This window comes from Myotis daubentonii, chromosome 11 (genome assembly GCF_963259705.1).
Source record: "Myotis daubentonii chromosome 11, mMyoDau2.1, whole genome shotgun sequence".
NCBI lineage: Eukaryota > Metazoa > Chordata > Mammalia > Chiroptera > Vespertilionidae > Myotis > Myotis daubentonii.
Genome location: NC_081850.1, coordinates 38,487,837 through 38,511,858, shown reverse-complemented (window position 1 = coordinate 38,511,858; position 24,022 = coordinate 38,487,837). Strand labels below are relative to the sequence as shown.

At 40.0% G+C, this 24,022-nt stretch overlaps 1 protein-coding gene across 3 annotated transcripts in view; it reads right to left on the bottom strand.

The window, feature by feature from the left end:
• CFAP95 (cilia and flagella associated protein 95) overlaps positions 1-24,022 on the bottom strand; it is a 119,659-nt gene that overhangs the window by 41,513 nt on the left and 54,124 nt on the right. The window contains exon 6 of one of the 3 annotated variants that reach the window (XM_059656870.1): positions 10,202-10,467. The exons of the other annotated variants lie outside the window; for them this stretch is intronic. Within the exon in view, the coding sequence (XP_059512853.1) occupies positions 10,282-10,467 (186 nt within the window). The 3' untranslated portion in view covers positions 10,202-10,281. Of the gene's footprint in view, positions 1-10,201; positions 10,468-24,022 lie in introns of those variants that run through there. 3 annotated transcript variants of the gene reach the window in all.

Here is a 24,022-nt window from a genome sequence, read left to right as displayed (position 1 = left end):
AGGGTGTTGGATTTTGTCAAATGCTTTTCTACATCAGTTGAGATAATTGCATAATTTTGTTTTTTAATTCTGTTAATATGATCTATTACATTAATTGGTTTTCAGATGATGAACCAACTTTGCACTACTGGGATAATTCTTATTTGGTCATGATGTAGAATTTTATATAAATATATATATATATTAGAGGCCCTGGTGCACAACAATTTGTGCACTGGGATTGGGGGGGGGGGTCCCTCAGCCTGGCCTGTGCCCTCTCGCAGTCTGGGACCCCTCGGGGGATGTCCGGCTTGTTTTGCCCCCACCCCCCTCCGCCGCCCAGCTTGTTTTTGGCCGCCTGGCTTGCTTTGCTCCCAGCCAGTATATGCAAATTAACCGCCATCTTTGTTGGTGGTTAATTTGCATATCACACTGATTAGCCAATGGGAGGCATAGCGAAGGTACGGTCAATTACCATGTTTGGCTATTATTAGATAGTATATATATATATATACACACACACATATATATACATATATATATATATATATATATATATATATATATATATTCAAATATACATATATATATTAGAAACCCAATGCATGAATATTTGTGCAAGAACAGGCCTTCCTTCCCCTGGCTGCCTGCATGCCGTGGGCTCACTCCGGTAGCATGTGCAGCGGCGGCAGAGGCAGGGAGAACTGGAGAGGTTGGGTGCGCTAGTGCGTTTCACTTTCCCATTGTGAAAGTGGGATGCAACTGGCCCCCTTCCTCATCCTCTTCCTCCTCCACCCTCCGCCTCCTGCCCGCCCACCCTCCCTCCATGCCCATCACCCCTCCCCTCTTGATTTGGCGAGATAGGGAGGAGGGAGATCTGATAATTTGGGTTACTGTGTAGGTGGCCTCTTTCATCTATTCAAAACAAAGCTGAGCTGCCTGCCGCTGCCGCCACGGCCGCCACCATCACCCCTTGGCTGGCCCGGGGCTCCCGGGGTGTGCTAACTGTGCACCGAGCGAGCTCCCGCATATGTCTGTGCCCTCAGGGCTGCTCCAATGCTAGGATTTTGTTTCCCAGAGGAGCGGGGCAGGTGTGGAGTAAAGGGAGATGCCTGACACCGGGAGCTACGACCTCAGACACCAAAGGGTTGCCTCTGAGGCTGGGGGCTGGGCCACAGGGAGGCTGCAAGGACGGTTGACAGGTGTGGAGTGCAGCAGGGAGGCCCTGAGGAGGCGCACTGCCCAGAGGCCTGGAGAGGCCAGGGGGCGGGGCCATCCCCATCTTTGTTGGGTTAATTTGCAAACTCGCTCCTGATTGGCTGTGGGCATCACAAAGTGAAGGTCAATTTACATATTTCTCTTTTATTAGATAAGATTGCTTGATTCTGTTTGCTAGTATTTTGTTGATAATTTCTTTGCACCTATATTCATAAGAAATTGGTCTGTAGTTTTATTGTGATGTCTGTATGGTTTTGATATCAGAGTAATACTGGCTTCATAAAATGGTTTCTCTCTATTCTTTGGCTTGCTTAATCTCTATTTTATCTGTCATCAAGCTGACAAATTCTTTCTTCTGCCAATTCAAATCTACTTAGCACCTGTACCAAGTTTATTTCAGGTAATGAACTTCTCAACTTTAGAATTTCCATCTGGTTTTTTTAATAATTTCTATATATTGATAATCTTTATCTGATTCAACATTGTCATCATACCTTCCTTTACTTCTTTAATCATCTTTCTTTTAGTTCTGTTAACATATATTTAATGGCTACTTTATTTTTCTGTTAAATCTGACATCTGGTCACTCTCACAGACAGCATGTGTTTGTGTTGCCTGTTTTTTCTTTTTTTTCTTCTGTGAATATGGGTCATACTGTCCTGTTCCTTTGCAAGTCTCATAATTTTTTGTTGGAAACTAGATATTCTAGATAGTACATTGTAGCAATTCTAACTCACTCTGCAGAACTATTATTGTTATTTGCTTTTTATGGTTTTTATTGACTTGCTGGGTTATTTTACTGAAGTCTATTTTCCTCTTATCCCACAGTGTGAAGGCCCTCTTGCTCTCCACAGGGAGGCATGCCTTTGGGTATAACCTCAGTAGGGCTTTCTTTCTTTCTTTTGCTGACCACTGCTAGCTGCTAGCCATTAAGCTCCACTAAATGTCAGCTAATTGCTCTACTGTTTTAAACAATAATCTGGGTCATAAATAGCTCTACAAATGAATCCAAGCAAATTGTGGCACCTTTAAAAGAATGGGTTCTTTCTTTTCTTTTTTTAATATGTTTTTATTTCAGAGAGGAATGGAGAGGGAGAGAGAGAGATAGAAACATCAATGATGATAGAGAATCATTGATCAGCTGCCTCCTGTGTGTCCCCTACTGCTGATCAAGTCTGCAACCCAGGCATGTGCCCTGACTGGGAATCAAGGTGTGACCTCCTGGTTCATGGACAGATGCACAACAACTGAGCCACACCAGGCTGGGCTAAAGGAATGGTTTCTAACATTACTCTGATATCTGTTGTCACCCCGAATAGACTCCTCCCAACAGTCTTATTCTAGCCCTCTCCTGCAAAGTCATCAACCTATAATTTAGGCTGTCATTAAATCCACAAATTTGCCTCCCAAATGCATTTCACAAATAGCCCCACTTCAGGAGAATGCCCTTTGGCTTGAACTTCTCTAAAGTCATTTACAAATGAAGTCAGTTCCCTTAGAAAAAGATTAAGAGCTATCTGTTTTATGGCCTGCTTCTCCCACAGGTAAAATCTCTGAGCCAGGGCTCTGGATCTGGGGGAGGGGACAAAAGCTGGGGGAGAGGGACCCCTGGCTCCCTGGCTGCAGCAGTCTGACATGAAGTGTCTGTCTTACTGAGCTGGGACAGTAGGGGAGAGCAGTATTCCCAAATGTTTGTATATGTTCTTAAATAGATGTATTTTCATTTGCTGTTTGCCCATAGGACCATTTCTAGAGGTTTTAATATTTTAAAAGATAATAATTTCCATCGGTTTCTCTGTGAAGCAAGTCAACAGAGCTCACACTGCAATGCAGGAAGTCCACAGCTCTTAATTGTAATGAGTTTATTCATTGCTGACTTAGAGCAGAATGGCCATGAAATAAATATATGTTGTCTACTCATTAATGCCAAATAGGTTTATAGCAACAGTGACATGGGGTAAGATCCCCAATTAATGTTGATATGACACTTATGGTGGAACCATGCTTTATCCTGGTAAGATCACAGCCACTAAGAGAAAACAGTTCATAAAAGGTGTGATTTTGTCAGTACCTGAATAGACACTAGAGTAACACAAATGATTAAACCTCTAAAACTCAGTCTGTTGTATGGTCTTTGAAGATGCTAAAATCCAACTAGTCTTTTTATCTTTCAGAAACAGCCTAGAAAACAGGATCTTATTTCAAGCTCAGCTTGATTTCTGGGCTGTACAGAATAAGATGTCAGTGATATGAAACAGGAGACAGCTGATTAAGTCTCATTTGATTTTAAAAGCTAAATGCGTAGAAAAGTTCTAGTCAGAGCGGGGCTGAGGGAAGCACCTGATGTTACATGGTGAATATTAAAAACACAGAGTCCCTTTATTGCAGTTGTATCTTTCCTTTGATGCTAAAACCTAGTACCCAAGAGCCACCAATGACTTTGAAATAGAACAGCCTATGTTTCCTAAAAATGTTTCAGAAGGAAGAGAGATGTGTTGTGTCAAATTCAGATTATTTGACTTTTGACTCTAGGAGTTTCTCCCCACACATTCAACCAATGAAGTTAACAAAATCATTTTGATAATACTTTTATATCTTCTAAGCCAGTGGTTCTCAACCTTGGCTGCACATTATCAGGATTTTAAAAAGATTCCCAGGTGATTCTAATGTGCAGCCAAGGTTGAGAACCACTGTTCTAAGCAGAAGATATGGGAACAGCAGGAGATTGGCATTTAGTTTATTAGGTGATAACTGAGCTTTCTCTCCCCAGTGCCTGTGGTTACTGAAAAGGCTGTCTCCTCAGAGAATAACTTACCCTATATCTGTATCCAGAACCAGTAGGAAATGGCATTATGTAGGTGGGTCTCCTTTTGTAAGTTAACTTTTAAGAATTTATAAACACCATGTTAGTTTTTCTTGCACATACAAACCAAGTAATAATAATATAAGCTGATGCATATACATGCTCACTATGTACCAGGATCTCTTCTAATGGCTTCATGTATATTAAATCATTAATCACTACAGCAACCTCATTTGGAATGTAAGCACAAAGAGGTTAAGTAACTTTCCTAAGGTGACACGGCTGGCAAACAGCAGATCGGGGGTTAAAGCTCTGGCTATCACCACAACGTATTGTTTCTACATAATTAATAACTTTGTTTCTTGGGGAGACAGGATAAGTGAGCAGTGGAGTGGTCCAAACAAAAAAAGAATGGCTTCAGCACTCCATCCTTTGCCTGTTCACCCGTGCACTCTTAGGTGAGGCTTTATAAACGCAAACAGATGCGTAGGAATGGGGCTATTACCGCTGACATGGAAGTTAGACTGGGCAGATAAAAATAATATACTGAATTTACTACAAACGACTTGCACGGGCATCTTAGCATTGCAACATTGGTTTAGGGCTGAGTCTGTTGGACCAATGAATAGAACTGGATAAGCAGATGTGCTTCCCAATTACACTCGGAGATGCTGACATTTCCATTCAAAAGCAACTTTAGATCATTTACCAGGATAGTCAGAAGCCATTTTCTACACTTATAACAAAAACAACCTTTTGTAAGCCCACCCCAACACATATATCGCCCACCCGTCAAGGACAATTTCTAGTTCAGAAACCAGTCATGCCCCAAAGCTTGCTGTAGAGGAGCCAACACCTAATCAATGATATTAACTGGCTGTGCAAAGAAAAGATCAATCATCTGTCAAGAATTATTGCTTCTTAATGTGAAAAGGGCATTTAATTGACCATTTGGAGTTGTAACCCAGGCAGCTAGCTGTGTCTAACCTGGATCATCAATCATAAAATTTAATTAACCATAAGCTCTTTGAGGAGCAAAGATCATATCATGCACATCTGTGTACATCTCTTGGTGTCTGGCGCACAGTAGGCAACATGGAAAATATTTATTAACTTGATTTGATGCATTAATCACTGTAAAATGTTAGAGAAGTGCATCATACATAATTTGTCATATGCACTTCGAAGTTCTCATAACTGCATGATTTTAAGAAACGGCTTCCTCTTTCAGCACCTGTACTTTCCCACCCGGAAAATAACAAGTTAGATGGGAGGGTCTCTGGGTTCCTTCCAGCTCTGAAATCCCAAATGCAGACCAGCAGACCATGTCTCAAGGAGGGGAACAGTAATGCACAGCCATATTCTTATTTGCTTGAGGAGCTGAATTAAACATTAGCTCTGTTCGAAGTGGGGATGATAGCGTTGTAATTATTTAGTTATTAATAACAGAAAAGGAACAAAGGGAAGACATAGGCATGTTCCCTGCAAAACACTGGAGGAGGGAACCACATAGGGAAGATAGACGCATGCCCAGTAAAGCTGAGATGACATAGGGAAGATACTTGCCTGCCCATTACACCTGGGGATAGAGATGGTTGGCCAGAATGGGCGTGGCCATGCAAGCGCATGAGTATTTGGAATACATGCCCCCCCACCCCCCACCCCCCACCCCCGAACAAAGCAGCTTTGTGCTCTCTTTGACTCCTGGGACTCCTGTTGTTCGGGAAGTGTGCTCTCTTGGGTCTCTAGTATTTGCCGGTATGGCCCACAGCCATGTGGACCCCACATGCAATGGACTGATGGACTGCAGCGGAAACACAAGCTGAGCTAGCCTTACGCTGTACTGGACCTGGCTCCAACATGGAAAGGAACTCTGGACACTGACTCTGATTTTAGCCCCAGTTACACTTCTTCTATGACTGGACTAAGGAAAATGGGACTGGAAACCCAGGGGAATTATACCACGGAACTAAGCCTTTCTACTACACCTCATCCTCCCCTGGGGACCTCTGGGGTGCTTGTTACAGCAGTACCCCCAAGAACCCCACCCCCAGCAGCAACAGGGGAGATGAGGCATGCTCCCCTCCATTAACAGGGAGCAGGGGACAGTTGGTGGTTGATTTACAAATAGTGAGATTTACAAGTTTTTCCTCATTACAACCACACGTTGGTCAATGAGGCAATTTCTATATATGCATAAATATGGGGAAACATGAGTTGTGAACTTCTATCCTGTATATGCTTCTTGGACTTCAGGTTAAAAGAAGGGGAGCTCCTTCCTTATACCTTCCAGTAGAGGGAGTCAGATTTTAAGCATTAACCAGAGTATAATTTATTCCATAGAAATGTTTGCCTGATCCAGAAAAAGAAAACCAGTATTTTGATGCTGTATCCTCATTTCTGGGTCTTATATAAAACAATAGAAACTGTATCATAGAGACCACCACTAACTCCAAAAGACCAGTTTTCCTAGTAATAAATATTTTTTTTATCCTTTTCTATCAATTTCATCAGAAGTGGTAGGATTTTTACAAACATTTATTTAGCTTGTTAGTATCTGAGTTCTGGTTTTAAAAAATGTATGCTATAAAAGTATCACAACAGCTAGGTAATTGTTTTATATGTTCTTATTGATTACAGAGAGGAAGGGAGAGGGAGAGACAGAAACATCAATGATGAGAATCATTAATCAGCTGCCTCCTGCATGCGCCCCACTCGGGATCTGGCCCACAACCCAGGCCTGTGCCTTGACCAGGAATCGGACCGTGACCTCCTGGTTCATGGGTTGATGCTCAACCATTGGGCGACACCAGTTGGATGGTAATAGTTTTTTTTAGAGGGGACTTTTTTATTTATAGTAAAAAGTCTTTTTCTTTTTTAGTGAGATATAACTGTCATATAAAATTATACTAGTTTTAGTTGTACAACATGATCTGGTATATGTTTATATTGATAAATGATTGCCTCACTAATTTTAATTAACATTCATCACCACACATAATTTTTTCCTTGTTATGATAACTTTAAGATTTACACTTTTAGCAACTTTCAAATATATAATACTGTGTTGTTAACTATACTCACCATGCTGTACATTACTTCCTAAGCACTTACTTGTTTTATAACTGGAATTTTATACCTTTTGGCTACATTCTTTCATTTCATCCACACCCCTTCTGACAACCACCAGTCTGTTTTCTGAATCTATGAGTTCTGTTTGTTTATTTGCTTGTTTGTTTTTTATTTTTACATACTAGTAGGATTGTACAGTATTTATCTTTCTCTGTCTGATTTATTTTACTTAGCATAATGCCCTCAAGGGCCATTCATGTTTTTGCAAATGGCAGGATTTCCTTGTTTTTCTTTTTATAGCTGAATAATATTCCATTCTGTGTATATGTATATACATATATATGTATATATATGTATATGTATATCACATTTTCTTTATTCATTCATCTGTTGTTGAACACTTAGGTTGTTTCCATGTCTTGGCTATTGTAAATAATGCTGCAATGAACATGGGGAGGGGGAGCATATATCTTTTCAAGATAGCAATTTCATTTCCTTTGGATGAATACCCAGAAGAGGAATTGCTGGATCATATGATGGTTCTATTTTTAAGTTTTGGAAGAGCTTCCATATTATTGCCCATAGTGACTGCACCAATTTACATTCCCACCAATACAGCACAAAGGTTCCCTTTTCTCCACATTCCCATCAATACTTATCTATTGTCTTTTTTTGATGATAGCCATTCTAACATGTGTGATCTCTCATTGTGGTTTTGATTTGCATTTTCCTGATGATGAATTATGTTGAATATCTTTTCATGTACCTGTTGGTCACTGGCATATAGTCTTTGGGAAAACATCTCTGTAGTTCCTCCGCCCATTTTTTAAACAAAATTTTTTTCTATTGAGTTTTATACACCCTTCATATATTTTAAATATTAACTCTACAAGATATATCATTTGCAAATATTTTCACCCATTTTGCAGGTTGCCTTTTTTATTTTGTTGATGGTTTCCTTTGATGTACGGAACATTTATGTAGCCCACTTGTTTAGTTTTGCCTTTGTTGCCCTTGATTTTGGTGTCAAAGCAAAAAATCATCATTACTATCAATGTAAAGGAGCTTGCTCCCGATGTTTTCTTCTAGGGGTTTTATGACGTCAGGTCTTACACTCAAGGCTTTAATCCATTTTAGTTGATTGTCGGGTATGGGTAAGATAGGGTTCCAGTTTCATTTTTTTGAATGGGGGCTGTCCAGTCTTCCCAGCACATTTTTTAAAGAGACTATCCTTTCCCCATTGCATATTCTTGGCTGAAAAGTTGTAGTTAACGACAGTATTTTGGTTTGATCATGAGAGAGAAAACAGCTTGTAGACTGTAGCCTTCATTCCCTTGTGCAGGAAAGTTTACACACTTTGAAAGAATGAGGACTACTCTCTTGAGAAGTGTTCTGGTTTGAACTGAATCCCTCTCACCCCCCAATCTCATATGTTGCAATTCTAACCCCCGGTACCTTACAATATGACCTTATTCAGAAATAGGGTCATTGCAGATACAATTAGTTCAAATGAGATAATACTAAACTAGGCTGGAACCCTACTGCAATATGACTGTTGTCCCTATAAGAAGGAAAATTTGGACACATATGCACACAGAGAAAATGCCATGTCAAGGAGAGATTAGGGTGATGTCAGCAGTACATATATATATTCACACACACATAATATACACACTTATGTACACAGCGTGTCTCAAAAAATGTATACACACTTTAACAGCTGATAGCTCGATTTTGAAAATGAAATGTATTTTAATAAACACTGCCTTTATAATTATTCAAAGTGCATGTGTACATTTTGTTGGGACGCCCCATATACAGACACAGTTTAAAGTAGCAAGAAATTCTAGTAAAACTTTGCTGGTAAATACTGACCTGGCATAGCTGCATTTTTGTTAATCCTCCAACAGAGGATATTTTTTCCATTGCTTTTTAGAAAGAGTGGAAGAGAGAGAGGGAGGGAGGGAGAGGAGAAAAGCGGGGGAGGGGGGTGGGGGGAGGAAGAGAGAGAGAGAGAGAGAGAGAGAGAGAGAGAGAGAGAGAGAGACATTGATGTGGGAGAGACACAGCAATTGGTTGCTTCCCGCATGCACCCCAACCAGGGCTGGGGATGGAATCTACAATCCATGTATATGCCCTTGACTGGGAATCAAACCCGAGACCCCTTGGTGCAGGGGGTCTGAGGCTCTAACCACTTAGAAACACCAGCCAGCAGTGCATTTTCTTTATTAATTATCATTTCTCCACTCACAAGGCTTACAGGTTTTCTCATATTTGCTAATCAAAAGTTGGAGGCAGTGCTAAATTGCACTTATTATGAAATCTTATTTCATGGATTTATTTTTAAAATACAATGAGAATAAATTTAGCCTCGGCTGACCAAATAAACCAACCCACAGAAGAAATTAGAGTCCAAATGCACCTCAAAGATCAACTAGAATTTATTTATGTAATCCTCGGCAAATTACTTAAATGTCTCTTGGTCTCTGTTTGCTCACCTATAAAATTGGAAGGTGAATCAAAACAACTTCTAGAATTTCTTCTAAATATAACACTAGATGATTGGTCTTTCTAAACCCTAAAGTTTCACTAAGATTCTGTCTGCATCTCTGCTATTCCATACACTAAAAAGGTGTTATCTTGAATAAGGAAAAATACTGTGCTGAATAAACCATCCACAGTGCAGCTGGCCATCATAAGAAATCAAAGTCCATAGATATTCCTCACACACACACACACACACACACACACACACACACACACACAACATCATTTTAGTGCCAATGTTAGCCAAATTTCCACCATTGGAGTTTCATGTCAAATCTGAATGTCACCTTTATTTTCATTCACTTAAAAGTGGAATTTATTAGCTCACTTTTTTAAAAATAGCCACACCCTAATCATAAGCATGATTGTCCTATTTTTATGCATTTTTTCTAATAAAATTCAAATAAATACAGTCCATAAATGAAATAAAATTCCACCAACTATCTAGAATTGTGTTGTATACCCTCAATGGTATGCATATTAAACTAAAAAATACAGTAGCTTATGAAAAGAAGATTATACACACTGGTCTAGAATATAAGATTTGATTGTGAAGAAAACTACTAAAGTATTATTTCCATTGCATTTATTAGGATAAAAAAATCATCAACTGCTAAATCAATTATTCTTTCATTAGTTAGAGAATCTGATTTCATAAATTATTATGAAAATGGGAGAATAGGACCACCGGTTAATGGGTAGAGTTCTTGTTTGGCATATGAATTAGCATAAATCCCACTCTCGTCATGCCAAGTGTTGATGCCAAATCTTTTGGAGCCATTTAGATCCGTGAACTGAGAACGGCATTTTCTGTGGACTATTGAATAATCATCTTGACAAGGATAATCCTATAAGAGGAGGAAGGAAAGAAAAGTGATACTGAATAACTGAAATATGTAAAAAGGAGTGATGTCTAAAAGCTGATCTTTAGTATGTTAGTCTTACTATGAACAAAGGTGAATTTTCAAACAATTGATTAATTTAACTTCTCAAAGTACAAATACCTCAATGAGAAAAAAAGGCTATTGCATTTATAACTACTTATAATTCTGATAGAAGAAATTATTCATGGTTGTTTTATGAAACTAAAAATAAATTATTACACATTTAAAATTGTTCTGACCCATAAATTTACAGATAAAATTTTATGATTATCTATGTAAGACCCAAACAATTACAATTTATCTACCACTCAACACCTTTTTAAAATTAATGTGTTATAATTATTCCAAAGAATAATATCTTGGGCTATATCTTTAATAACTGCTATCCAGTCACACTTGCCAGTAAATGCCAACTTCAAAGATTCATTCCTATGAGAAATTTACCTCAGCATAATCCAGTATAGTGTTTAAGGCATTTACCCTTAGAGCACATCATAAAAACTTCTATTATCTCTATATATAAAAGCCCAGCGACCAGAACGGCAGAATGACCAGAACAACCGGAACAACTGGTGGCTATGACACACACTGTGGCAGCCTACCAGCCTGATCCAGGCCCCAACTGGCCCCATTCTTATCTGGCCCGGCTCCTGATCGGCCTTCAACACCCCGATCAGGGGCAGGACTGGCCGGCCAACTGCCTGCGGCCCCTCCCCCACACTGGCCCAGCCCAATGGGCCTCCATCAGGGCGGGCCAGCTGGACCCCACCCGTGCACAAATTCATGCACCAGGCCTCTAGTAAGAAAATAAGACACTATCATTGACCATTTCCCAAAGGAAATAATGATTCTTTTAGATTACCATCAACGGTAATGATAGATAAGGAACATAAAGCCCTTGAACTGATTACATAATTTCTCCCTTTAATTGGTACAAATTTTAAAGTACTAGAACAATATTGAAATTAAATCACCAAAATCTATAAAAAATGAAAGAACAGCTAAACATAGTTCAAATCTTAGATTGGCTTTATTGGAAATAATTGAAAACTTTAAACAGATGTTCAACCATAATAATCATTATAGTGCCTATTTATTTTCTGAGTGCCATGGGCATAGTAGTTGAGTGTTTATATCTTTCAATTCATAACAGGGCTCTGAAGTACAAACTACTGCTCTCATTTTACATATGAGAAAAGATAATTTGCTTAAAATCTCAGAAGAGGAGAATTTAAAGAATGCCAATATTAAGTGACTCAGCCAGGACTTCAAACTAACCAACTAACTGTAAGATCCATTATCCCTCCAGGATCCTCATGAAATTCTTAGCAATAAGAGATGAAAAGAAATATAAACAATAAAATCCTAAACCTACATCTAATCCATGTTCTTTTCTACATAATTTGGGCTTTTGCTTTTTGTTGTTGGGGTCTATTTCTTTGGGGCTTGTTTGTTTGCCTTTGATCAGGTAGAGGCCCTTTAAAATAGATTTTAAGCATCACTGGCGAAAACTGCCTTCTCAGAGGGAGGCAGGATCTGCTATTCCTACCCCAGCTGCCATCTACCTGAAGAGAGCATCAAATGAAAGGTCAATGTGTTCCTTTAGCACCTTTTATGCAAAGAGGATGATTCATTTTGATAATGTGAATGACAAGATTAAATGTGATGTTTTAGGAAAAGGATTCTGGCAACAGAAGGTACTAAAGATTGAAGGTGGAAAGGACTGGATTCAGGAAATGCAATTAGAATTGGATCTCAACTATTTACAATATCAACTGGTGGGTGAATAAACAAAATGTGGTCTATTCACACAAAGAAATATTGTTTGTCAATAAAAGGAATAAAGTATTGATAGATGCTATAACATAGAAAACATTATGCCAAGTGACAAAAGCTAAACCAAAATACCACACAGTGTATGATTTATTATATAAAATGTACAAAATAGGCAAGTCCACAGAGGAAAAAGGTAGTTTTTCAGGAGATGGAGAAGAATAAGGAGTGACTATTAATAGACGTGATGTCTAATTTTCTTTTTTTTTTTAATCTTATCATTTATCTTATTTATTAATCTTATCTAGTGACTTTTGCTACTACACAATTAATTAGGAAGTGTTTTTTTTTATTGCTTAAAGTATTACAAAGGGTATTACATATGTGTCCATTTTATCCCCCCGCCCTAGACAGTCCCCTAGCATCCCCTATCACCCAGTGTCTTATGTCCATTGGTTATGCTTATATACATGCATACAAGTCCTTTAGTTGATCTCTTACCCCCCTACCTCCTGCCCCCCAACCCTCCCCGGCCTTCCTGCTGCAGTTTGACAATCTGTTTGAGGCAGCTCTGCCTCTGTATCTATTATTGTTCAAAAGTTTATAATGGTCTCTATTGTCCATGAATGAGTGAGATCATGTGGTATTTTTCCTTTATTGACTGGCTTATTTCACTTAGCATAATGCTCTCCAGTTCCATCCATGACGTTGCAAATGGTAAGAGTTCCTTCCTTTTTACAGCAGCATAGTATTCCATCGTGTAGATGTACCACAGTTTTCTAATCCATTCATCTACTGATGGGCACTTAGGCTGTTTCCAGATCTTAGCTATGGTGAATTGTGCTGCTATGAACATAGGGGTGCATATATCCTTTCTGATTGGTGTTTCCGGTTTCTTGGGATATATTCCTAGAAGTGGGATCACAGGGTCAAATGGGATTTCCATTTTCAGTTTTTTAAGGAAACTCCATACTGTCTTCGATAGTGGCTGCACCAGTCTGCATTCCCACCAGCAGTGCACAAGTGTTCCTTTTTCTCCACATCCTCTCCAGCACTTGTCGTTTGTTGATTTGTTGATGATAGCCAGTCTGACAGGTGTGAGATGGTACCTCATTGTTGTTTTGATTTGCATCTCTCGGATGATTAGTGACTTTGAGCATGTTTTCATATGTCTCTTGGCTTTCTGAATGTCCGTGATGTCTAATTTTCTATGTCAACTTCACTGGATCATGGGCACCCAGACACACACACACACACACACACACACACACACACACACCTTGCAATCCAACTCATAGACTTATGGACTTCAGAATATCAATGACCAAACCTGGAAGAATCAGCTCATAGAGTTTTTCAAATGTGAAGAAAAATATGCTTTGCCTATAAGGCTTCAACAAGAGCTGGAAAAAAGAGCAGGAATATAAGGAAGAGTCTGGAGAATTGTAGGAAGAAAATAAGGGAAAAGGATAGCAGAAACAGTTTCCTAATGTACCCATCCCTACCTAGACTTTAATCAGGTAGAGTCTCTTTGGCTTGGACACAGAGAAGTATCTATAATAATAAAAGCATAATATGCTAATTAGACCGGATGTCCTTTTGGATGACCTTCTGGATGAAGCCAGGGCTGCGAGGGAAGTCTGGGTCCTGGGTGCCAGAGGGAAGCCGGAGCCGGCAGCCAGGGGAAAGAAGGCCTACTCTTCTGCTAATTTCATTCATCGGGCCTCCAGTCTATATACATAAAAGCTTAATCAACCAGTCAATAGCTATGCTGCGCACTGACCACAAGATGCTCAACGCAGGAGCTGCTGAGCTACAGTCACTTGGCAGCGGTGGTTTTCGAGAGACGCACCCAGAACCACAGAGGAGGGAGTCAGATTCCAGGGTGTGTCACCCAAGAACCACCCTCTCGCAATCCGGTACCCCTTGGGGTATGTCAGAGAGCTGGTTTCAGCCCCACAGGCCAGGCTGAGGGACCCCACTGGTGCATGCACCAGGCCTCTAGTATTAAATAAATGAGAATAATGGCAGAAAGGTATGTGGTGTCTTCTCCTGGCTTCCACCTCTCATGAGAACTCTTGAAACAAAACACATATCAGGCTGCCCTTTCATTTGCCTGGGGCACATACCCAAGCTGGTAGAGCAGCATTGTCAGGCAGACGGAGACGCTGAGAGTCATCAATCCTGAGCCACTTTTGGTGTCTTAGGGCATAAACAAGACCCTGAAGTAACTGCAAGTCTGCAGAGGAGGTTCAGCTCTCAGTTTCAGAATTGGATCTGGGAATGAATGGGAGTCAGAGAAGGTTTCTGTGGGGCCAACAATATCTGTGGGAGTGGGAATAAGGCTGAGTAATCCCAAACATGCTATGAGGGTTACAACGAAGTCCAAAGAGAAAGCAAGAGAAATAGAAAAGAATGACAGTTAACAAAGTCCACAGATCAGAGCGACTAACGCCAGCAAAGAAAAGAGCAACCAGGTGGACTAGGTATATCATCCCAGAGACCAGAACAGGCACAAAAAATGCCACTCAAAAATACCCTATTCTTCCCCCCCGCATCAGGATACTAAATTGTATCCCTCTCTCCATATACCTGGGCACTCCCTTCAGGAGAGTTGCAGTTATTACTGCTGTGTAACAAGTCAACCTACACGTAGCATGAGAAACAATGGCCATTTTTAGATTCTTTGGGTCAGGAATTTGGAAAAGGTACATCAAAGACAGCATCTCTGCTCCACAGTGTCTGGGGTCTCAGCTAAAAGTCTTGAATGCTGGGGGTAACTTAGGACCTACACTGGAAACCTCTCTCATTCCCATTGGTAGTTGATGTTGGCTGTCTGCTGGGACCCCAGCTAGGGCCGTTGCCTGGAACAACCTCACAGGCTCCCTCAGGTACATACTGGGGCTTCTTCATGGCATGATAACTGGGTCTGAGATTGAGGGCGGCACAAAGAGAACCAGGAGCTTTTTATCACCTGACCTCAGAAGTCACAAGCTCCACTCACACCACAGTCACAGTTCACCCAATTGCAGGGGAAGTAATACAGATTCTGCCTCTTCATTAAAATCACACTGCAAGGGCATGTGAGGTGGCAGGTATGTTGCAGCCATTTTGGGACAATAACAATCTGCCACAGGGAGAAAAATAGGGAGTGTTGAGGTTCCCAAGGCTACCCTTAGATTCAATGACTTGCTAGGAGGACTCACAAGATTCAACATATAGTGGTACTAGGGGCTATGATTTATTACAGCAAATGGACACAAAGCAAAATGAGCAAAGGGAAAAGGCATGCAAACTGAAGTCCAGACGAAACCAGGTGCAAACTTCCAAGAGTCCTTTCCCAGTGAGTCACACAGGATGCACTTAATACCCCAGCAATGAGTTGTGAAATGCTCTCTACTGGGGAAGCTCGTTAGAAACTCAGCGGACAAAATTTTTGTGGGAGGCTGGTCACATAGGCACCCTCTGCCTTGATACCAAAATTCCAGACTTGCAGAAGGAAAGCAGGTGTTCAGCATAAACCATATTTTTTGCACATTTTAGGCACAGTGAGCCATTCTTATTAGAGAATCTTACCTGGAAAGCCAAGTTTCTAGATGCCAACCAAAGGCCAACCTTACAAGCAGGTTTTTGGTTTTTTTACAGGTAGCAGTCTCAGCTCTGCTCTGGTAGCTCTTTACTACAAAGAGGGGATGGGAAAGGATCTCTAAGAGTTTTTCAAGGGAGATTAAACACTTCTTGTAGGACTACAATCAGGCTAATCTTTAAATGGCTTGAAGAGTGTGTGTTTTCCCTCTGGTGGTGGGCTTGGGAACAAGGCCAGTGATCAGGCACATTCTTTCCTATGCATATGTAAGTTGCTCTATTTTCAGCATCCTAACCTAATAATGAAATGTTTACTCAACATCAATTTAGTGGGAGTGGGAAGAAGTGTTTAGCAACTGTGTACAGAGACAGATTTTTGAAGTACCACAGAATCTGTTGGCTGGTCCATTATTCTGGTGCTTCAGAGACCCTGAGTTCTGACAAAGTTCATTTATGATAGAACCGTCACTGCAAGCTTTCCTGAGCCCTCCAGGGAGACGAGGGTACCTGGGAACAGGTAGCTCAGCTGTGCAGAGCCAAACTGGAGGAGACATTTCAGAGGAGAAAGGTAGAGGACTTCCCTGGCTAAGTGGGTAAAGAATCAGAGATGTTCCATAGCCTCAAACCTATGGGAGAGGTAACACTATTAAAAAGAATAAGACAGACATGGAGATGGGGAGAGCTTGTTTCAGGAGGAGGAGATGAGTCAGATTTTAGACATTTTTAATTAGAGATGACATCAGCACAAAATCTTTATTTGGAAGGCAGTGCTGTGGAACAGATGGCCTGGAGGGAGGTCTGTGCCCTATGCACAGCAGTGATCACTGACTGGGAAAAATAGCTATAAAGAACATTATTGGGATCATGAATTATATTTGAATATAGACTGTGGATGACATAATTAAACTGCATCAACTTTCCTGAGGTTGAACACTTTACCATAGCTATAAAATCCTGTTCTTAGGAAAAGCATGAATTATTTAGAGGTAAAGTACCACAGTGTCTCCAGCCTAATGGTAAACAATTGGTGACTCTGAGTCAAGATTATATGGGAGCTCCTTGTGCTATTTTTGCAACTTTCCTGTAAATTTGAAATTGGATAAAAATGTTTCCCCCAAAAAGTGATGGTCAGGGAGCCATGGAGTAGATGAATTCTCTGAGATTGTAGAAAATGAGATAAGCATGGTTCTGGGATCCAAATCTTGGGAATACTTTGAAGGACACAGAAGGAGAGATATGGAGTGTGTTGCAATGTCATAGATTCTGAAGGGAGAGGGAGATTGAAGAATGCAGTAGTAGCCAACAAATGCCCACTTCTAAAGAAGCTTCAGAGAGAGCAAAACCTGACAAAACATAACCAACAGTAAGGATCAATCTCTCATCAACTCTAAGGGTACTGTTTTAGGGAGGGTCTACCGTTGAATGGCCTGGCCTGCATGATTCAGTGGTTGAGCATTGATCCATGAACCAGGAGGTCACTGGTTTGATTCCTGGTCAGGACACATGCCTGGGTTGTGGGCTTGATCCCCAGTAGGGGGTGTGCAGGAAGCAGATGATTCTCTCTCATCACTGATGTTTCTATCTCTCCCTTTCCCTTCCTCTCTGAAGTCAATAAAAAATATATTTTTAAAAAGAAAGAAAGTTGAATGAAACGCTCTGATAAAAGATGCAAAAAAAAAAAAAAAAGGAGCGTCAGATAAAGGAACACTGGGCACTGAGGGCAACAGGCCCTGCAGAATCAGAAACCACTAAGGTGCAACAAGAAAATTACTGCCTTAAGGTTAAGAACATGTTCTTCTTCCTTTTCTTCTCTTTTTTTTTTCTTTCTTCTTTTTAACATGTCATAGAAAGGCGGGTTAGGATGTTACAGGAGGGTCCTCTTGGTCAATAGGGCCCCCAATTGACCTTCCTTCATTTTGAAGGACAAATAGAATATGGTTTTACCATTTATATCAGTAAAATGTATCCATGTATCTTTAAGTTATAGGTATCTATTGTACTGTTAGATACCCAATCCCTCCTCACCCCATCCCCATCACTCCTTGAGTGTTATATTCTTACACAAGGCACCATTATTTCCCAAACCTTCTTTTTTTCCAGAATAAAATTATATTGCTATTTTTTAGTCAAAAGATACCCAATATTCACCCAGCTTTTCCCAATTTCCAGGGGACTTTTCTCTGGTTATTCTTATTTAATTTCATTGCTTTTTCTTTAGGACCTTTTATTTTTTGATAGTTTTATTTTCAAGGTCATTTTCCATTTTAGGCCTGCCTTCTGGAATATCAGTAACTCTGTCTAATTTACTATTATAAGATAATTTAAAAGCATAGCTCAATTCCTCCATCCAGATCATCCATAAAAATGCATAATGGGTTATGTTTCCTGGCCAAATCAGTCACTGTGAACTAACCTTGCGTCCACCATTACAGACAGCTATTAGCCACCTGGCATTCATGCAACAAAGACCATTCTACCCTAGCAAGCCTATAAGTATGCTCGTTTAGAGTTCTCCAGTTACTCTTGAAAAGGCATTTTAGGCAGCAAACTTATTAATGTGAATGTCACATTGGCTGGAATGAAAGTAGACATAATAGTAGATTGCAGTGATATTTCGTTTCATTATTTTCAGTATACATCGTGTATAAAATTCTTTAGCACTTATATGCATTTGACTAAAGACCCGTCTTCCCGTAATAAGGTTGTCTTCTAAGCACACATGCAGAGTAATGTGGGAGGAAAAGAAAAATTCCCTTACAGCTAAATCTACTTTATCAACCCTGGGATCATAGGGCATAGGAATCTCAGACAGATCCCTTCATTCATCTCCTTCACTACTTATAAAGTGATGTCATTTCTATTGGGCATTTTTTTCTCTCCTGATGATTTAGTTACAAACATAAGAGTAATTGTCAAATATAGCAATATTAAATATATAAATAATTATATATATTTTGTTACATATTTAAGAAACATTCATTATCCTTTTTTATTTGATATAATTTTACCAAAAAAAAGTGCTTGTAACAAATGCAGGTATTCAACAGAAGGAAAATAGTCATAGGGAGTGCAAGGAAGTCTAGGCTGTGAGTTTAAATGTAAACATTGATGTCATTAATGAGTCTAGTCAATACAGTAAGTTTTCATCTCAAAGAAAAATATGGGGATCTACATGAACAAACATTTCACAAAATAAGCTGACAATATTACACACTCTCTAGTAATGGCAAGCATAAAAAACTAAGCAATATACTACTGAACCTTAGCTATTGACTAATTTTTTTCCTTCTAATGAATAAATTTTTATTGGCCATATCATTTTAATCACATAAAAATAAATATCATTCTTCTTATTTCTCAGTCTATATTATGTGAGGACACCTGCAACGGTTTTATATGTGTAATGGTGCACTTAGGTAAAAATTTGAGTCTTAGAGTTCTCAATTTAAATTTTTTTGTCTCGAGAGAACCAAGATGGCGGCATAGGTTAACGCCGGAGTTTGCTGCTTTGAACAACTACTTCAAAAGTGAAACCAAAAAATGGAAGGGACATCACCCAGAACCACAGGAACGCTGGCTGAGTGGAAGTCCTACAACTAGGAGGAAAGAGAAACGCACACGGACACTCAGAGGAGGCGCAGTGCTGAAGTCAAATTCTGAGGTGCGGAGTGCGCGGAGCGGGCTGGCGGCGGAGGGCACGGTTGTTGTTTTCAATCGGGAGGGAGTCGCAGACTCTGAGCACCAGATACAGGCGAGTCTTTAGGGACCCAGACTCAAACGGGAGAAGCGGGACTGTCTGGCTTTGGTCAGAGCGAATGCAGCTTTCTCTCCGAGCTTTGCAGCGGGTGCTGGGACTCAGAGAGGCAGAGCCCCTGGGGACAGGACTGAGAGCCGCCATAACTGCTCTCTCCGGCCCACCCTGTTGATCCTGTGCGACCCGCCCTACCCAAGCCCTGCACAGAGGCATCTGCCGGATAGCCTCAGGCAAAGGCTAGATTAGCACCTCCCTAGAGGACAGAAGTTCTCTCACTGCTGACACAGCTGATTCTCATAGCCACTTGGCCTGGAGGTCAAACCCTCCCTGGAATTAGCTACAACAATCAAGATTTAACTATAAGACTGCGAACAAAGACCACTAGGGGGTGCACCAAGGAAGCATAACAAAATGCGGAGACAAAGAAACAGGACAAAATTGTCAATGGAAGATATAGAGTTCAGAACCACACTTTTAAGGTCTCTCAAGAACTGTTTAGAAGCTGCCGATAAACTTAATGAGATCTACACGAAAACTAAAAGACCCTCGATCTTATATTGGGGAACCAACTAGAAATTAAGCATACACGGACTGAAATAACGAATATTATACAGACGCCCGACAGCAGACCAGAGGAGCGCAAGAATCAAGTCAATGATTTGAAATGCGAGGAAGCAAAAAACATCCAACCGGAAAAGCAAAATGAAAAAAGAATCCAAAAATGCGAGGATAGTGTAAGGAGCCTCTGGGACAGCTTCAAGCGTACCAACATCAGAATTATAGGGGTGCCAGAAGATGAGAGAGAGCAAGATATTGAAAACCTATTTTAAGAAATAATGACAGAAAACTTCCCCCACCTGGTGAAAGAAATGGACTTACAGGTCCAAGAAGCGCGGAGAACCCCAAACAAAAGGAATCCAAAGAGGACCACACCAAGACACATCATAATTAAAATGCCAAGAGCAAAAGATAAAGAGAGAATCTTAAAAACAGCAAGAGAAAGAAACTCAGTTACCTACAAGGGAATACCCATACGACTGTCAGCTGATTTCTCAACAGAAACTTTGCAGGCCAGAAGGGAGTGGCAAGAAATATTCAAAGTGATGAATACCAAGAACCTACAACCAAGATTACTTTATCCAGCAAAGCTATCATTCAGAATTGAAGGTCAGATAAAGAGCTTCACAGATAAGGAAAAGCTAAAGGAGTTCATCACCACCAAACCAGTATTATATGAAATGCTGAAAGGTATCCTTTAAGAAGAGGAAGAGGAAGAAAAAGGTAAAGATACAAATTATGAACAACAAATATGCATCTATCAACAAGTGAATCTAAGAATCAAGTGAATAAATAATCTGATGAACAGAATGAACTGGTGATTATAATAGAATCAGGGACATAGAAAGGGAATGGACTGACTATTCTTGGGGAGGAAAGGGGTGTGGGAGATGTGGGAAGAGACTGGACAAAAATCGTGCACCTATGGATGAGGACAGTGGGTGGGGAGTGAGGGCAGACGGTGGGGCGGGAACTGGGAGGAGGGGAGTTATGGGGGGAAGAAAAAAGAGGAACAAATGTAATAATCTGAACAATAAAGATTTAATTAAAAAAAAAGAAAAAAAAAAGAAACATTGAAAAAATAAATAAATAAATAAATTTTTTTGTCTCCATTACAAAAGTCAAATATGTTCACTGTAGAAATTAAAGATAAAAAAGAAGAAAATGAAGTCTCCCACTATCTTAAGTTCCCTGGAGTAGAACTGAACTTTATGACTTAACCAGAAAGGAGACCATGGTTACTTAACTTCAGAAGCCAATATAATTACAGAAAAAATAGGGTTCTTTTTACTAAAAGGACACAATACCAAAATAATCAAGAACTGAGTTTTCTGAAAATAGATATGCATCATTTCTCAATTGTTGGTGATACACGAGATGAGCAGAAGTTATAATATTTATTTCTAATTTTAAAGCAGACTTGATTTCAATGTCTGCCAAAATCCTTAATCAAAAAGATTACTTGGTCATAAATAAATGGCTATTAGGATGGGACAGGATTAATGAAAGAGACAGGATCAATAAAAGAGAATCAAATCAAATAGTAGAATTTGAGAGCCAGAGAGCTCATGAATACCTTTCTGTCTATACCAGTGAAGATGAGAGAGAGAGAGAGAGAGAGAGAGAGAGAGAGAGAGAGAGAGAGATTTTGAGGAACTGGCTCACATGAATGTAAGACTAGAAACTTAGGCAGAATTTCTATATTACAACTGTTGAGGCAGGATTCCTTCTCCAAGAAACCTCAGGTTTTCGCTCTTAAGGCTACCATCAACTGAATGGACAAGGCCCACCCACATTACTGAGGGTAATCAATAAGGCAAATCGTATTGTGTTCCAAATAACTGGGTGAAGTTGTGGAAGTCCTGTGAAGACACATCACAGGGCCGGAACATTACCTAGTTAAACTTCAGGGCAGAAGTTTGGCAAAGCCCTTCTTAAGGAGGCAGAAAAGTAAAGGCAACTCCAAGCTTAGGGGAGTTTCTTTCATGTGAATGAGCTGAATTGAACAATAAAGGGCTCCTAATGATGCTGCCCACTTCCAACTCCTATCTAAGATGCATTTTTGTTTGGGATGATACTCAGAGTATTTCTCAATCAATACACCACCAGCCAATCAAATTGAACAAGTCCCGGTTAGGCAGGTGTTAAACTTCCAGAAGGTCCTGGCTGGGCCCACAAGCCATGCATGAAGCACAGGAAAGGCCCAATGCCTAGGGCCCACATGACTTTCGGAGTCTGACAATACTAGTAATGTTTTCATTTCTTTTAGAATTTTTAAAAATAAATATAACATCAATGTAACTATACTGAAAAAGGGTTAAAATAGTACATTTTATATTATGTGTATTTTACCACACTGAAAAAGTGCAGAAAAGTGCTTTTGAAAAGCTAACTATATTAAATGATGGAAACTCCTAGCTAACCAGGAAATGATGGTGATAATATAACATCCAAAAAACATCTCGAGGCAGAAACCTTTGGTACCTAATATGCAGAAAATTTTGCTTAAAATAGAGTATAGAGGACAAAAAGTACTTCCCAGGAAAAAAATGAGTATAATATGCTTTAGTTTTGTGTAATAACACTTATTCATTTATTGGCAATAATTTCAAGAATATTAGCAATAACAGGGTTGGCTAACTTCTAAATATGGGTGCTGGAAATCAAACTACCAGACAGCAGGAAGGAAGGGTGGGGCCAAAGACTTGTCCCCTGTCCTAAAGGCTCACGTAACCTACAACACAGCCAGCCATGGACCAGTCCTCCAACCTACCTTCTCTGAATCTTTTCCTCTCTTGATTCTTTGGGAAAAGGAAGGGGAAGCTTTTAAAAGACAGTATCTTTCACTGAAATTGGGTGAGCCATAAAAAGTACCCAGTGCAAGAAGTAGAGTTCTGAAGGTGTAGCTTGCAATTCTTATTCATTTCTCTCCTTGGAAATAATTCCTTAACTTTCACATATTCTGTATTTCCTTATGTCTAGAGTTCTGGTATGATAAGTTGCATTTTCTTTAAGTTTCCCACAATGCTGTCCCACTTTATGCAAATATGCATTTAAGCAAATGTAAGAGCCCATCATATAAAAATTGATAAAAGTTTCAATTCATGCACAAAATTTGAAGTAGTATGAATCCAGATATTTTAAGATTCTATAATTGCAAAAGTGGTAGCCTGAGTGAATGGTGAACTATTTATGCTAAGGCCATATGGTAAAATGCCTAGCATGAAAAAAAATATTAGTATTTTATGAAGTATACTAGAGGCTCGGTGCACGGGTTCATGCACTGGTGGGGTCCCTTGGCTTGGCCTGTGCCCACTCACAATCCGGGACTCCTCGGAGGATGTTGGAGAGGCCAGGTCGAGGGACCCCACAGGTGCATGAATCCATGCACCGGGCCTCTAGTATGCATATAAGATCTTTGCTTAATCTCTTCCCACCCTCCCCCTCCCCTCTTCCCTCTGAGATTCATCAGTCTGTACCATGTTTCCATGCCTGTGGTTTCCACTCCTGTGTTAAGCATCTGACTCCTGGTGGTCAGTGCATGTCATACCTACCGGCCGGTCGGTAGGCCAGTCACTTAGGCTTTTATATATATAGATACTTATTTATATGCAAGATAACCTCAGTTACTATTCTGCTGTTATTTAGCCACCCACTTATAATTTAAAATATTTTTATATTCTATAAGAATGTAATTCATTAAATAGGGGTGCTAAAAAGCAGTGCTAAAAACATGTCTCAAAATCAATTACTTTGGCTTGGAAGTGAATGAACAAAACTCTAACTAAAGCCAAACAACTGCCATGGCATGTTGTGCTATTAATGTGGAAATAAGCAATGGAGAAATAT